Source organism: Mauremys reevesii, linkage group 15, assembly GCF_016161935.1.
Source record: "Mauremys reevesii isolate NIE-2019 linkage group 15, ASM1616193v1, whole genome shotgun sequence".
Taxonomy (NCBI): domain Eukaryota; kingdom Metazoa; phylum Chordata; order Testudines; family Geoemydidae; genus Mauremys; species Mauremys reevesii.
Window position 1 is genome coordinate 14,825,280 of NC_052637.1, and position 15,283 is coordinate 14,840,562.

At 55.6% G+C, this 15,283-nt stretch overlaps 1 protein-coding gene across 1 annotated transcript in view; it reads left to right on the forward strand.

The window, feature by feature from the left end:
- The window catches only part of LOC120383107 (butyrophilin subfamily 1 member A1-like), a 78,512-nt gene extending 63,836 nt beyond the window's left edge, over positions 1-14,676 (forward strand). Inside the window, exons 6-9 of the mRNA XM_039500733.1 lie at positions 3,657-3,677; positions 5,872-5,877; positions 5,980-6,006; positions 14,123-14,676. Of these exons, the coding sequence (XP_039356667.1) occupies positions 3,657-3,677; positions 5,872-5,877; positions 5,980-6,006; positions 14,123-14,676 (608 nt within the window). The remainder of the gene's footprint in view (positions 1-3,656; positions 3,678-5,871; positions 5,878-5,979; positions 6,007-14,122) is intronic.
- The last annotated feature ends 607 nt before the right edge of the window (positions 14,677-15,283 follow it).

Sequence of the window (15,283 nt, forward strand, 5' to 3'; positions counted from 1 at the left end):
AAACTTCTTCTCCACTAAAGACTGTTCCCACATCTCGGCCTGTCTGACATCTCCTCATCAATGTCCAGAGGGCAGCTTAGGTTCAACAGCTGAGTGTTTAATCTCTTCTGCACCCCTCAGAACCCTCCTCACTTCCTAGTTTTTTCATCTCTTTGGATAACACCATGAGCCCTCTCAAGGGACTGTGGCTGCTCCCCTTCCCTCCCTGCCTCCCATCCCACACACTGGTCTGCCCTGAGCTAGGTACCAGGATCTCTGCCTCTCCTGTGGTCCAGAGATTGTAGCCCTGAGGTAGGGTGTGAAGCTTGAGCTGACCGGAAGGAGCCCAGAGCAGAGTGGGAGGCCTGGGGTCTGAGCCCTGCTCGAGGTGGCTCCTTATGGGAGGGGACTGGGGCCATTTCCTCTGCCCTGGCTGGGAGAACCATTCCATGATGTTGGCCTGGGTTGAGAGTTGGGCGGACAGAGGAGGCAGGGCAGAAAAAACTGTCCTGTATTTTTTAAATACAGTGTTGGCCACCCTAACAACACCTCCATCCGCCCAGTCACTCAGGCCAGAAATCTGGGCATCGTCTCTGACTCAGCCTCTCGCTGGGCCCACATGTCCTAACCTCATCCCATCCCTGCTCCTGCGTGTATAACACGTCACAGATACAGCCTCCTGTGTCTGTTCTGACAGCCCAGGCTCTCATTCATCTCACACCTCCACTGCTGTGATCTCCTCCTGTCCAGCCTTGATGCCAGCCGCTTTGTCCCCTCAGCTGAACCCAAAGCACGGCTGCTGCTAGGCTCAGCCCTCAGTCTCATCTCTCCTGCCATCTCCACCACTTAGTTCCACTGAGAACCCGTCCAGAACAAGCTCCTTGTCTTTGCCTTTAGGTCCCTCACCAGTTAGTCCCACCTTGTCTGCGCAATTGGTGCCACCTTCCCTCTGCCAGTGATGGCAGCCTGCAGGGCCGGTTTTAGGGGTGGACGTGCTGGGCCGTCACCCTCAGCACCTCTTCCATGGGGAGCCGTATTGCTGCTGGGCTTTTTTTTTTTTTTTTTGCTCCTGGCAGACCAGCTAACAAGTGTGAAAAATCAAGCCTTTTTTTTTTTTGGCGGTAGGGTGTATAGTTGCATATATAAGACAAAGCCCCTAATATTGGGATGGTCCTGATAATATTGGGGTGTCTGGTCACCCACAGCCTGGGTCACCCACCTGTCTGCTTCTCCCTTAAACACCTCACTATTTTCTCTCCCTCCCACTCCATATACCGAAAAACATCCTCTCAGTATTAGTAAAGCTAATTGAAGCCCCCTTCTCTCTTCAATCCCTCCTCCAAATCCAGCTGTGCTGTGCCCCTGGAATCTCTCCTGTCTGGCATTGGGCACCTGCTGAGCTGGGCTTTGGTTTGTTTTTATCATTATCTCCCCCTTCCAACCCCTTCACCCCACTTGTCTATTTCATCCCCCTGTTGTACTCGGTTGGTCATGCAGAGGGTGAGCTCCCTGGGCCAGGAACTGTCGCTTTGTTAGATGCAGTTTGTGTGGACAGAAGGGGGACAGTGAGTGTGGCTGGGAGCCATAGAAGAGGCTGTTATTTTAGTTGTGGCAGGATCTAATGAGGGCCTGAGAGAGAGGTTATGCTACAGGGATGGAGAGAAAAGGGCAGATACTGGAGATAATGCACAAGAGGCAGCAGCAGTGTTTGGAAATGGCCTGGGTGTGCAGAGGAAAAAAACAAAAATAACCACAAGGCTGTGGGCACTGAGATTTGGCCAATCTGATCACTAGGGACCCCAGTGAGAGCGGTTCGAGTGGAGTGGGAAGTCAGACTGGAAGGGATCTAGGAGAGCTGGAGACACAAGCAGTGTTTGCAGACTGGGTTCACTGAGTTCAGATACAAAAGGGAGGAGGGAGATGGGGCAGCAGTTAGAGGGGTGGGTGGGGAAGAGGACGAGGTTTGTGGGTAAAGTTAGACCAGGGCATAAATATTTGCAGGGTCAGGCCCTGAGACTGTAAACTCTTTGGAGTAGGGACTGTGTCTCTTACAGTCTGGAGTGTGTGTGAACAGGTCCCTAGCACTGTGGGCAGGGCCGGATTAAGAAAGGGGCTTTAAGGGCTGTAGCCCAGGGCCCTGGGCTAAGCAGGGGGGCCTGGGCTGCAGTCACTAAAGCCCCTCCGTGGTGCATTCTTGGCCGGCTCTGCCTGGAGGTGGGGAAGCGGCTCTGTGCACTGCTGACCCATTTCTCCCACACCCGCTCCAGGCTGGAGCCATGACAACGCTAGTGCAGGGAAGCTCCCTGTCCCAGTTCTTTGCTCGGTCCACCCCCACCTCTCCCATTGGCTGGGAATCAGGGCCAATGGGAGCTACGTGGGGTGGTTCCTGCAGGTGTCCCGCCCCCTGCACAAAGTGGGAGCACCAGGTAAGCGCCCCGCCCGCCAGCCCCTTCCTACACCCTCCCAGACCCTGCACCCTCCCAGCCCATTCCTGCACCCTACCTCCTTCCCAGACCCCTCACTCCCACCCCAGCCTGCTCCTGCACCCTAGATCCCTCCCTCCCAGCCCCTGAACCCCCCAGCCCGCTCCTGCACCCTGCCTCTCTCCCAGATGCTGCACCCCCCCAGCCTGCTCTTGCACCCTAGTTCCCTCCCAGACCCTGCACCCCCACCCCAGCCTGCTCCTGGAAACTCCCTCCATCCCAGACCCCGCACTCCCACCCCCAGCCTGCTCCAGCCCTCTACATCCCGTCCTCCCTCCCAGACCCTACACTGCCACCCCCCAGCCTGTTCCTGCACCCTGCACTCTTCCTCCCTCCCAGACCCCCCAGACCCAGCTTCTCCTGCACCTTACCTCCCGCCGGACCCCCACCCCCAGCCTGCTCCCCAACAACTGCCTCCCACACACTGAACCCCTCATTTTTGGCCCAACCCTGGAGCCTAGGCCCCTCCCCCAAAATCAACTAGCCCTGGGCCCCCAGAAGAGTTAATCCAGCCCTGGCTGTGGGGCCTGTACAGGACCTAGTGCCATGGGGCTCAGGCCTGAGTATGTGCGTATAAGACCTAGCACAGTGGGTCCCAGCTCTGAGTGTAACCTCTAGATGCAACTGGAATGCAAATAACACTGTGGAGTGGGGCAGGAGACTGGCCCTGGGATATGCAGGCATGACATTGGGTGGGGCTTTAAAGGTATGGTTACCAACCCTCCAGGATTGGCCTGGAGTATCCAGGAATTAAAGATCAATCTTTAATTAAAGATTATGTCATGTGATGACATCTCCAGGAATACATCCAAACAAAATTGGCAACTCTACTTAAAGGCATGTGTGTCTGTGCAGAGAACAGGGGCTGAACAGGAGTGGGTGGGGAGGGTTTCAGGATCAATATGGGAGGGACTGAGAGTAGTGATGTGGAGCCAGGAAGCCCTGCTCTCTGGCCAGGTTTACCTGTGCAGCGTCTGAGGTGTATAACATAGTACATGTAACAGCTGGGGCAGGACAGGTTGGGTCCCTGCCTCCATAAGAAGCCGGCTCCTGTGCTGTGCTCTGCCTAGTGTCTTATGGACAAATCTTGCAAAACATTTGTATCACCAGTGAGGGAGACTTTGCTTTTCACTTTACTATTTCCCATTAAGTTTTGAGACTCAGTGTTAACTCAGGATGTCTTTGACTTTCCAGGGGAATACGAGGCAGTGAAAGGTATGTGTGTTTTTACTAGTTTTGATTATGCTTTAAATTGGAAAGGAATACTCAGAGCTGTGTGTGCAAAGAAATGTTAGAGTAAAAATTAATGTGTTACTGTTACAGGTAAAGTACATGACAATGGGAAATCCAGATATTTCCCGGAAATAATGAATGGAAAATTTGTGGTATTGAAATATGAATATTAACTACAGTTGCCAATGACACAAAACCATACACCCTTGCCCCACCCTCTGCCCTGCTTCTTCCCCTAGACCCTGCGCCCTTTCACTCCATCTCTCCTCCCTCCATCACTCGCTCTCCCCCACCCCCACTCATTTTCACTGGGCTGGGGCAAGGGTTTGGGGTGCAGGAGGGGGTGATGACTCTGGCTGTGGGTACGGGCTTTGGGGTGGGACCAGAAATGAGGGGTTCAGGGTGTGGGAGGGGGCTCTGTGCTGGGGCAGGGGTGTAGGAGGGGGTGAAGGCACCAGATGGGGGTGCGGACTCTGGGATGGGGCCAAGGATGAGGAGTTTGGGGTTCAGGAGGGGGTCCAGGCTAGAGCCAAGGGGTTTGATGTGTGGAAGCGGGCTCAAAGCTGGAGAAGGGGTTTGGGGTGCAGGAGGGGGCTCCAGGAGGGAGTTTGGGTGCTGGTGGGAGCTCAGGTCTGGGGCAGGGGTTTGGGGTGTGGGCCCTGGGAGGGAGTTAGGGTGCAGGAGAGGGTTCTGACCTGGGGCCAGGGGTTGGGGGTGCTGGAGAAGGTTTGTGGTGTGGGCTCCAACCTGGCAGCGCTTACCTCAGGCAGCTCCCAGTCAGCGGGGCTCCCTGCCTGCCCTGGCTCTGCGTAGCTCCTGGAAGCAGCCAGCATGTCCGGCTCCTAGGCGCAGGGTCGGCCAGGTGCCTCAGTGCTCACAGGCACTGCCCCCGCAGCTCAAACTGGTCCTGGTTCCTGGCCAATGGGAGCTGTGGAGCAGCCACTCAGGGTAGGGACAGTGTGCAGAGCTTCCCTGATCACCCCTGCACCTAGGGGCCATGGGGACAAGCTGGCTGCTTCCGGGAGTCACACGGAGCCAGGGCAGACAGGGAGCCTGCCTTAGCCGCACTGTACCTCTGACTGGCCCGGTCAGCAGTGCAGACTGGAGCCACCAGGGTCCCTTTTCGACCAGGTGTTCCAGTCAAAAACTGGACACCTGGCAACCTTAATATTAATAGTTTTATTTTTCACATTAACCCTTGGAAATACTGTCTTAAACACAACCAAACACACTTCCCTTACTGACACCAGAGATCTCCTTTAACGAGAACAATAATTAGTTTACATGAATAGGGCCCACCCTGAGAACTCTCCATGGATGTTCTCCCGCACACGTAGGTTCCCTTGGAGCAGGATCGGGCCCTCTGAGCCCTGTTGGTTTCCACACACCACACACAGCAGCTGTAGGATCAGGCACATGGGTCTGATCCCACTGAAGCTGGCAGGAGTTGTAGGCGCTCAGCACCCCTTGGGGTCACCGGCATCACCCAGATGATGGAGACACTTATGAAGGAAGAGTTCTCTGAGCTGCAGGCCCAGGTTCTCTGCTGGGCCAGGACTTGCGAGGTGGGGGACGGGGGCAGGGCGGGAGCTGGTTATGGCTCCCTGGTTCTCAGGCTGCCCCAGGGGCTGTTCTGATTCACTCCAGCTGGCTGTGGTCCCTGAGAATTGGTGATGTGCCCTGCCCTGCCCCAGCACACACCCCAGCCCATCAGTCCTGGCCCTGACACTCCCCCTACACCAGGATGAGGGGGGCAATTGGCACAGGAGCCAGTTACACTGTTTTACCCCAGCTGGGCTCTCCCTACGCCAGGGGAATTCTCTGATGTCCAAGGCCTGATCCCAGCCAGTCTGCACTATCCCAGCACACAGTGACCAGAGCAGGGAGAGAACCGGGCCCTTTATCTGCCCCCATGACTCACATGAGTGATCCCCACAGGTGCAGCCCCATTGATTTCTGGGGGGAGGTTTTGCGGGATCAGGTGCGATAAAGGAGAAGCCTTAACTACTGATTAGGAGCCCAATCCTGCTGTCCTTACTCAGGCAAAATTGCCACTGAGGCCAATGTAATGCGGGATTAGAACTGGGCCCTTTTGTTACTAAGAATCTCTCCTATTGATTCATTTATGTTCTTTTTTCCCTTTTCTCCCCTCTCATTCCCATGGACCCTCTGGCAGAACTGGGTAAGTTCTGTGTTGTTTGTTTTTCACAGTGTGACTTGTTCAGTCTGTGACTTGCTGAGTCTGCATTTCGTTTGTGTAAATTCTCATGTCTGATTATTTCAGGACTCGCCAGAGCCCGAGGATACGCAGGTAACTAACACTGATACTGCTGCAGTCCCTCTCAGTCCCATTCCCCTGGGATACTCGGTCCCTGCTCAGTCCTCTTACAGCTCTCACAGTAACTAAGGGGTCGGGCAAGATGTCATTGTCCATGTGAAAGTTAGAGAGAGAGAATAGAGAATACACACACACACACACACACACACACACACACACACACAACACCTGCTGTGAGAGGGAAGCTGGTGCCACAGGCAATTGTTTAACTGCTCTCTGTTGCTATGTTATAGCCTCTAGTCAATTATTTATTTATTTCACTGCTCACCATTTTTGGCAGAAACATCCAGCCGATGAGCTTATCCAACCCTGCTGGATGCAGTGGCAGAGAGTGGGTGGAGGGCAGAGGGGCAGCTGATGGCTCTAGAAGGGTTGCTGGGGTGAGGAACAAAGAATTCAAACCTCCTCTCTCCACACCAAGGGCTTGTCGGTGTCGGGAATTCACAGGGAAGAGCCCAGCATGGCTAGTGTGGAATCGCTGTTCTGTGCCATAATAGTGAGGGTGTGAATTTAAAGCTATTCCGCACTAACTCCCTGTGTGGACACTATTAGTCTATTATCCCAGCTCAGTCTGCAGCAGAGGGGGGAGGACACTCAGTTCCAATGGGGATTAACCCAAAGCAGACAAGGGCACTCTTAGCATGGAATCAGAGTGTCCGCACAGGCAGCCAGTGCTGATTAGCTGTTCTGCACTAGCTGCTCAGGGCTTTTTCCAATGTAGACAAGCCAGGATGGCACAGGTGGCAGCTTTAGCTTCAGCTGGCCCAAGCTGCCCATATTACCCTGGCTACACTGCTATCTTCAGTGTGCTAGACTGAGCAGAGTTAGTGCAGGTACGTCTACGTGAGCTGGGAATCTCACCTCCCAGCTCAGTTGCAGACACCCTCTGTTTCCAGTTCTCCAACTTTCTTCCTTCTAACCGGTGTGGCAGGCTCCTGTGTTCCAGCAAACCCTGCTCTAGTTTCCCAGCCACACCCCTCACTGTAGACCTTCCTGGGGCCCTCCTTCGCAGGGCCTAGGGCTTGTTCAAGCCCTTTCAGTTTTGGCTCCTGGGTAACTTTCCTCTTGCATGGATCATTTCCTACCTTGGCTGCCGGCACCTTGGCTGCCTTGAGACTGTTGTTGTTCCCCATCTCCCTGTTGCTTTGCTCCTCCCTTGGCTGAACTATTCCAGTCTCCAGGTGCTGCTTCTCCTCTAGGGCCCAGGCTCCTTGACCAGGGGTATTGGCAATTCCAACTGCCACTTCCTCCCTGTGGGATGGTGCCTGGTGCTTGGTGCATTCAGCAGCTGTGAGTTTCTCCTGAATATAGATAATCACACCAGTCCTTGGCTCACATGGGTGCTGGAGCTTTATCTCCAACATCTGGGCTTCTTGGGACCTAGAGCAGAATTTCTTCTGCTGAACACCCTGTTTCTTTTTCAGTGCCTTGACTCATTTGCTCTCTGTAGCCACAGTCTGGTGGCTTCTTCCTCCTCTGCGAGTAGCTTCTTCTGCCTGTCCTCTTGTCACTGGGTTTGCTCCTGTTGCTTGTCCAGTTTCAGTAAGAAATCCTGCACCTGGGCCTGCAAGTTACAGAGCTGTTCAATAGCCCTGTCAGAGCTCTAGTCACAACCCTCTCCTGGGACCACCAGAAATGCTGCATCACATTTTGCTTCTGCCCCAGCTCCTCTGCCCCAGAGAGTGGCTGTCCCCTAGAGCCGCTGGTTGGATCATTTTCCAAGGGAGTCCTTTCAGGTTCTTGGGGGAAGCTGCTCAAACACCCCCAGTTCCCAAGCTTTGAATCTGGGAGTGAGGCTAAGGTATCCCTCGTTAGCAGAGGGACATCTGAAAACCATGGCTGGCCTCTCCCTCTGAAGGTTTTACCCCAGGGCCTACTTTCTTAGCAACCCATTTTACCCAGTACTAGAAACTCTCACTGCCCCATAACAAAAGCCTCTCTGCACCAAATCCAAAGTTCTTGTAGAGCAGCATCTTTTTATGTGTCCCTTTTCCCTGCAGTCAAAATAAATTAACCCTGGGGGGGTCACTCTTTCCAGCCCAAAATGGGGTTCCCACAGTCCTGGGCCTGACCTCCCCATGGCAGGTGTCTATAATAACGTGGAACTCCCCTGTTCCCCAAGTGTTCTGGGCAACCAGGCCAGTCTCCCCATCCTTGCTCCTGGAGGCAGCCCCATCTTATGTGCCCATTCTGCCCACAGTCAGTGCACAGGATTGGACCAGCCCTGTCTGCGGTGGGTTAGGGTGACACTTTCCAGTCACTGGCCCTCCTCAGTGCGTCGCTGTGGGTGCCTGGGCACTTCCAGCAATGGGAGCTGGAACACCCTTGGCTGTTGCTGGCTTGGGAGAGTGAATGTCCCTCCGGCATGGAAGGTGTCTGTGCCATGCTGCCAGGGCCGGTGCAACCATTTAGGTGACCTAGGCGGTCGCCTAGGGCACTAGGATTTGAGGGGCACCATTTTCTTCGGCAGCGACCACGGCGGCCAGATCTTCGGCCACCCTGGTCGCCACCAGCATTTAGGCGGAGGGAGCTGGGGCAGGGGAGCATGGGGAGGGCCTCCTGCAGCAAGTAAGAGAGGGCACGGCACGCAGGGGAACTCCCCGCCCCAGCTCACCCCCGCCCCACTTCCTCCCCAAGCACTCCATGGCTGCTTCACTTCTCCCGCCTCCCAGGCTTGCGGCGCCTAAGCTGATTGGCGCTGCAAGCCTGGGAGGCGGGAGAAGTGAAGCAGCCATGGCGTGCTTGGGGTGGAGGTGGGACAGGTAGGCGCCGCAAGCCTGGGAGGCAGGAGAAGTGAAGCGGCAACAGTGTGCTCGGGGTGGAGACGGAGCAGGGGTGAGCTGGGGCGGGGGAGGTGCCTCAGGGCGGAGGGGGGGGCTGCCACTGGCGCGGGAGCCTCAGGGTGGGGGCGCGGGGGGAGGAGGGCGCAAGGTGAAAGTTTTGCCTAGGGTGCAAACATCCTTACACTGCCCCTGCGTGCTGCTCTGTCAGCCCTCCTGGGTGAGTCTCAGAGCCGGGGTGACAGACATCGGCTTGTGGGGTTTGTGCTACAGCATTAAACACAGCTGTGTAGATGTTGTGTCTGGGGCTGGAACTTAGGTTTGAAGCCCCACTTACTCCCTGGGCTTAAGAACCTGAAATTCAGACTGAGCCAGAAGGTCTGTATGGCTCTTTTTAGCGCCATAGCAGGAGCCCCACAAACCTCAGTCTGTTCTCCCGGCTCTGAGACTTGCTGCTGTGGGCTGTGTAGACGAACCCAAAGTGTCTCCAGAGTCTGGGTGTGAAAGTTCCCAGCATGTCTGACCCAGGGCCGGTTAATGAGAGTGAAGGAGGTGGCTGGTGCAGTCATTAGATGGAGACACCTGAGCCCCTAAGGATCTGAGATGGTCTCTGTGATGATTATCCACTCTGGGAGACGCCCAGGTGAAGCTGCAGAGGGTCTGTGCTGCTGGCAGAGTCCAGGGGACAAATCGCTCTGGGCAGAGAGTTCAGGCTGGGATCAAGACTCCATTTTCAGCCTGATGTGGGGGTGAGATCATAGAATCATAGAATCTCAGGGTTGGAAGGGACCTCAGGAGGTCATCTAGTCCAACCCCCTGCTCAAAGCAGGACCAAACCCAACTAAATCATCCCAGCCAGGGCTTTGTCAAGCCTGACCTTAAAAACCTCTAAGGAAGGAGATTCCACCACCTCCCTAGGTAACCCATTCCAGTTCTTCACCACCCTACTAGTGAAAAAGTTTTTCCTAATGTCCAACCTAAACCTCCCCCTCTGCAACTTGAGACCATTACTCCTTGTTCTGTCATCTGGTACCACTGAGAACAGTCTAGATCCATCCTCTTTGGAACCCCCTTTCAGGTAGTTGAAAGCAGCTATCAAATCCCCCCTCATTCTTCTCTTCTGCAGGCTAAACAATCTCAGTTCCCTCAGGAAACGGCGTGGAATTTTTCTAGCGAGGGCAAATTTAACAGCAGCTCTGGAGTGTTTCATAGCTGACGCCCTGAGACTGGCCTGCCTGTAACTGTGTGTTTCTGGGGATGTTGACAGTGCACATCTCTGGAGTTTGGACTCCTAAGTTGCTCAGACAAGTTTGAAGTGAGCCTGGGAGAAATAGTTTATATTTTTGCTTCGATTGAAACTATTCCCAAATCCATGTTGAGTTTGCTGACTAGTTTCAATGAACAGGAAAAGGTGCCCCCTGTGTGATGTGAGGCGGGAATTAGGATGTGGGTCTCCTCCCCTCAGGTGAGGGCTGGAACCAGTGGGCTCTGGTGTCTGACGTGGGGCTCCCTCAATCTCTCCTGCTGAAGACGCTCCCTGTGTCTAAACACTGCCATGGGCCTGGACCAAAGCATGGGAGTGAGAATGACTCTGCAGCCCAGTGTGTTGGGCCCCCACCTGGGAGCCCAGAGTCCAGCTCCCCTGCCCCAGTGCTCCTGTAATTACTGACCCATAACCCCAGTGAGGGGAGGGGTTACGGCCCCTGGCACAGCAGTGTCTCAGGCTGTGTCTGCCGGGGTTTCCTTGCACCGATGTAGCTGCCCTGGTGCAAACCCCTAGTGCAGATGCACTGCACAGGTATGGGCTGGGACGGGCACCCGATGCACCTTCTCCCAGATGGAGGGGGCAGGAAGTGAGGAAATCCCCCCTCCAAAGCAACAGAGATTCCCTGGGGACTGCCCCATCCCTCGTATGCCTCTGCTTCCCAGGTGCCTGCGACTCCACATTACCACTTGGCCCTTACCTCTGTTCATCCATAACCCCAGTGAGGGGAGGGGTTACGGCAGGGGATGGCCACCGACATAACCCAGCCAGCCTCCTCTGACTTTAGCGCAGGCAGGAAGGGGTTAAGCCCTAAGGATGCATTGTGCACCAGAGCCCAGAGAATCTGATTGCAGGAGCTTCAGCGAATGGGTGGCTCAGCAGGGGAGGGTGCCTGGGGGATTGAGTAGCTCCGCACTCCCTGGGGGCAGGACCTTACCCGGGGGCTGCTGTGGAGCCTGCAGGTTTGGGGCATGAACAGGCTGGAAATTGCTTCCCTGGCCCCACTCCAGAGCTTACTGAGGAGAGGAGAGGCTTCCTTGTGCCAGTGCTGGGGGGGCAGGGGGAGCAGGGGAGGTTGGCACATGCAGGGCTCGGCTCCTCCTGGCCAGTGCCCTGAGCTGGAGGGTCTTGGGTTTTCCCTGAGTGCTGGCCCAGCCACAGGCAGTGGGGGAAGGAAAGAGCCTGCCAGCGAGGCTGCTGGGGAGCTGCTGAGCACTCGGGTCAGGGGCTGGTTCTTCACACGGTGCTGGGAGGAGGATATGCCCCGCTGGGGGGGTGGCAGCAGATATGGAGGAGCAGTGGGGCTGGGGGGCGGGAAGGGGCAAAGCAGAGAGAGGACAGCGAGAGGGGGATCACGTAAAGGGCCGGGGGGGGGAGAAGCAGGGGCAACATGTAACCAGCTGCCACCTGGTGCCTGCCCGCACTCACCAGCTCCTGCAGCTCACAGCGCGCAGTCAGTGCTGGCCGGAAACGGGACAGGGGGCAGGACCCTGCTGGCTCAGAGCTGGCACATAGTGGGGGCTGCACCAATAAACCAGCAGGGGGAGAGTCCAGCCCTGCGTTCTGCATCTTCATCCCACCACCAGCCTTGCAAACCCACCCCCATCGTCAGTCAGTGGCCACCTCCTCCCCACTGCTGGTGGGTGGGTCGTGGGTGTCTGGTGAGCAGGGATATGGCCAGCAGCAGGACCCACAAATACAGATGGGGCAGAGACAGAAAATACAGGACAATTTGCCCATTTTTTAAAAAGAAGCTGGGAGACCGGCAGGAGAGTTTAATATGGGACTGACCTTTTGAAAAAGGGACGTCTGGTCACCCTACCTCTGAGGGGAGTCTGGCCTGTCTGCCTGTGAGGAGACAATGAGCCGGGAAAGGGCAGGAGGAGCAGGGGTGGGGGTGGGAAGGTGTCAGTGGGGGATGGGTGAAGGGGACAGGATAGAGTGACCAGACAGCAAATGTGAAAAATCAGGAAGGGATGGGGGGTAATAGGAGCCTATGTAAGAAAAAGACCCAAAAATCGGGACTGTTCCTATAAAATTGGGACCTCTGGTCACCTTAGGACAGGATGATGCTGGGAGAGGAAAGGGGAGGGGCAGGTGACAGGAGCAGAAGGGGGCAGGGGAAGACGGGAGGGGCAGGCACAAAGGCAATGTGGGGGGCACGAGAAGCGGGCACCAGGAGGTGGAAGGGATGAGGAGTGGGGCAGGTGCCAGGATCATGGGATGGGGGAGCAAATGAGCAGGCACCAGGAACAAGGACCTAGGGGTTACAGGGACGAGAAGCTGGATATAAGTCAGCAGTGTGCCCTTGTTGCCAAGAAGGCTAACGGCATATTGGACTGCATTAGTACGGGCATTGCCAGCAGATTGAGGGAAGTGATTATTCCCCTCTATTTGGCACTGGTAAGGCCACACCTGGAGTATTGCATCCAGTTTTGGGCCCCCCACTACAGAAGGGATGTGGACAAATTGGAGAGAATCCAGCAGAGGGCAACAAAAATGATTAGGGGGTTGGGGCACATGACTTATGAGGCAAGGGTGAGGGAACTGGGGTTATTTAGTCTGCAGAAGAGAAGAGTGAGGGGGGATTTGATAGCAGCCTTCAACTACCTGAAAGGGGGTTCCAAAGAGGATGGAGCTCGGCTGTTCTCAGTGGTGGCAGATGACAGAAAAAGGAGCAATGGTCTCAAGTTGCAGTGGAGGAAGTTTAGGTTGGATATTAGGAAACACTATTTCACTAGAAGAGTGGTGAAGCACTGGAATGGGTTACCTAGGGAATGGGTGGAATCTCCTTCCTTAGAGGTTTTTAAGGCCCACTTGACAAAGCCCTGGCTGGGATGATTTAGTTGGGGATTGGTCCTGCTTTGAGCAGGGGGTTGGACTAGATGACCTCCTGCGGTCTCTTCCAACCCTAATCTTCTATGATTCTATGACACAGAGTGAGGCAGGAGCCTGGGGGCAGAGGGACTGGCTGGGGCAGGGGCAGTCACCAGTGGGCGGAGGAAGGTGAGAGGAGGGGAAGGTGCCGGGGGAAGAATGGGATGATGGGAGGGATGGACACTGGAGGGAGGGGGTTAAGAGGGAAAAGGAGGGTCAGGCATCAGGGCCATAGATTATGTGTGAGGGGCAGTACTGGAGATGAGGGGAGGAGTGGGCACGAGGGGCCAAAGGGGGGCAGGGGAAGGGGCGGGCACTGGGCTCAGAGGGGAGGAGAGGGACAAGGCTCACACCAGGGGACACAAGGGGTGAACAGAGGGGCAGGCACTGGGAAGGCAGAGGGTGGGTAGAAGGAGGGGCTGGCACCAGGGGAAAGGAGAGGGTGGGGGAAGGTGCAGGTGAGAAGGAGAGAAAGAGGGGTGAGGGGTAGGGTGGGTGCCAGAGGGCCATGGGGGGTGAGGGGTGGGGCAGACCCCAGGGGTCAAAAGGGGAGCAAAGGAAAGGGGCAGTCATAAAAGTGGAGAAGGGCATGAGGGGTGGGTGCCAGGAAGACAGAGGGGGGCGAGGGAAGGGGCAGGCACTAGGAGGGATGTGAGGACTGAGCAGAGGGGCACATGCAAGGAGAGGAGAGCAGATGGGCACCAGGGGGCAGATTGGGGGCAAAAGACCAGGTGAGCACAGGGGACAGAGAGAGGGGTGTGGGGATGTGAGCACCTGGGGGGCAGAGGGCGGGTGAGGGAAGGGGTGGGCACCAGTGGGGCAGAGATGAGGTGAGGGAAAGGGCTTACACCAGGGGTCCAAAGAGGGGAAGGGAAGGGCAGGCACCATAGAGGCAGATGGGGGCAAAGTTAGAGATGCGACTCGGGGGGCAGAAGAGGAGTGAACAGAGGGGCTGGCACCAGGGCACTGGGGGGGGTGAGGGGTGCTGATGTCAGGGGGACAGAGGGCGAGGGGAAGGGCAGGGGGGAGAACTAAGGGGAAGGTGCCAGGGAGAGGGGGTGCGAGGGAAGGGACAGGCGTGGGGAGTGATGGGGATGCAGGTTAATTTCCCTTTGATCCCAGTGACCAGCCCCTGCCCCCGGCCCTGACTCTGTGACTCTCTCCCCAGTGGACGTGACTCTGGACCCAGACACAGCAAATCCCAACCTCATCCTGTCTGCGGATCGGAAACATGTGACACATGGAAACTGGGATCCGCCCAACAAGTCTGAGGGAGCTGAGCATGATATCTGGGTCCTGGGCACTGAGGGGTTCACGGGTGGGAGGCGTTATTGGGAGGTGGAGGTGGGAGGCAACATAGGCTGGTACCTGGGGGTTTGTAGGGAATCTGTGAGCAGGAAGGGGAAGGTCACACTCACACCTGAGGATGGATATTGGGTCGTGTGGCTGAGAGGTGGAGTATACCAAGCCCTCACCTCCCCCTCGACCTCCCTCCCGGTCAGCATCAAGCCCAGCCGGGTGGGGATTTTCCTGGACTATGAGGCAGGCGAGGTCTCATTTTACAATGTGACTGACAGGTCCCGTCTCTTCTCTTTCACTGGCACCTTCTCCGGGACGCTCCGCCCTTATTTCAGTCCTGGTTACTATGTTTGGGGTACAAACGCGGCTCCCCTGAAAATCTGCCCAGTCCCAGCTCAGGCCGGAGGGAATCTTGGTTCCTGACAGTGACCCCGCGGAACAGACTGGCCCCTCCCAGTACTGCTGCTCTTTCCACCCCCAGTCGTGGCGGCCAGTTACTGCAGACAACTGGACTTTTTGTGCTGACCACATGATGCCAGTGTCCCTGTTCAACTGGAGGTTCCAGATGAGAACTGAACACCTGGCAACCTCAGCCCTGGCTGGGTGAATGTGTCCTACATGCTGGAAGGAGCAAAACAGATTTCCCCCCGTCCCTCTGTGTTTGCCCCACCCCTGGCACAGGGTGATGCTGGTAAGAAATACTGCCAGACCGTGGTTTTTGCTGTCCTCACCTTTCCCCATCCCCTGCCCAGGGGTAGCAAATGGTGGTGGACGGGGATCATTCACTCCTGTCAGAATATTCTATCCCTGTGAAATCTCAATGTAAAATATGAAAGAAAAAAGATTATTCTAATTTAGAAAATATTATTGTCACAAGGTGTAAATGCAAGAACATTTTCATTTACATTTCAACAGCATTTCAAAAATAAGCATCTAAACATATTTTTTAGAAATGGAATTATGTACATTTATTTTTTTAATTTTCCCTCAAACCTATATGGAAGTTTAACTTCTCTAAATAGTATAATTT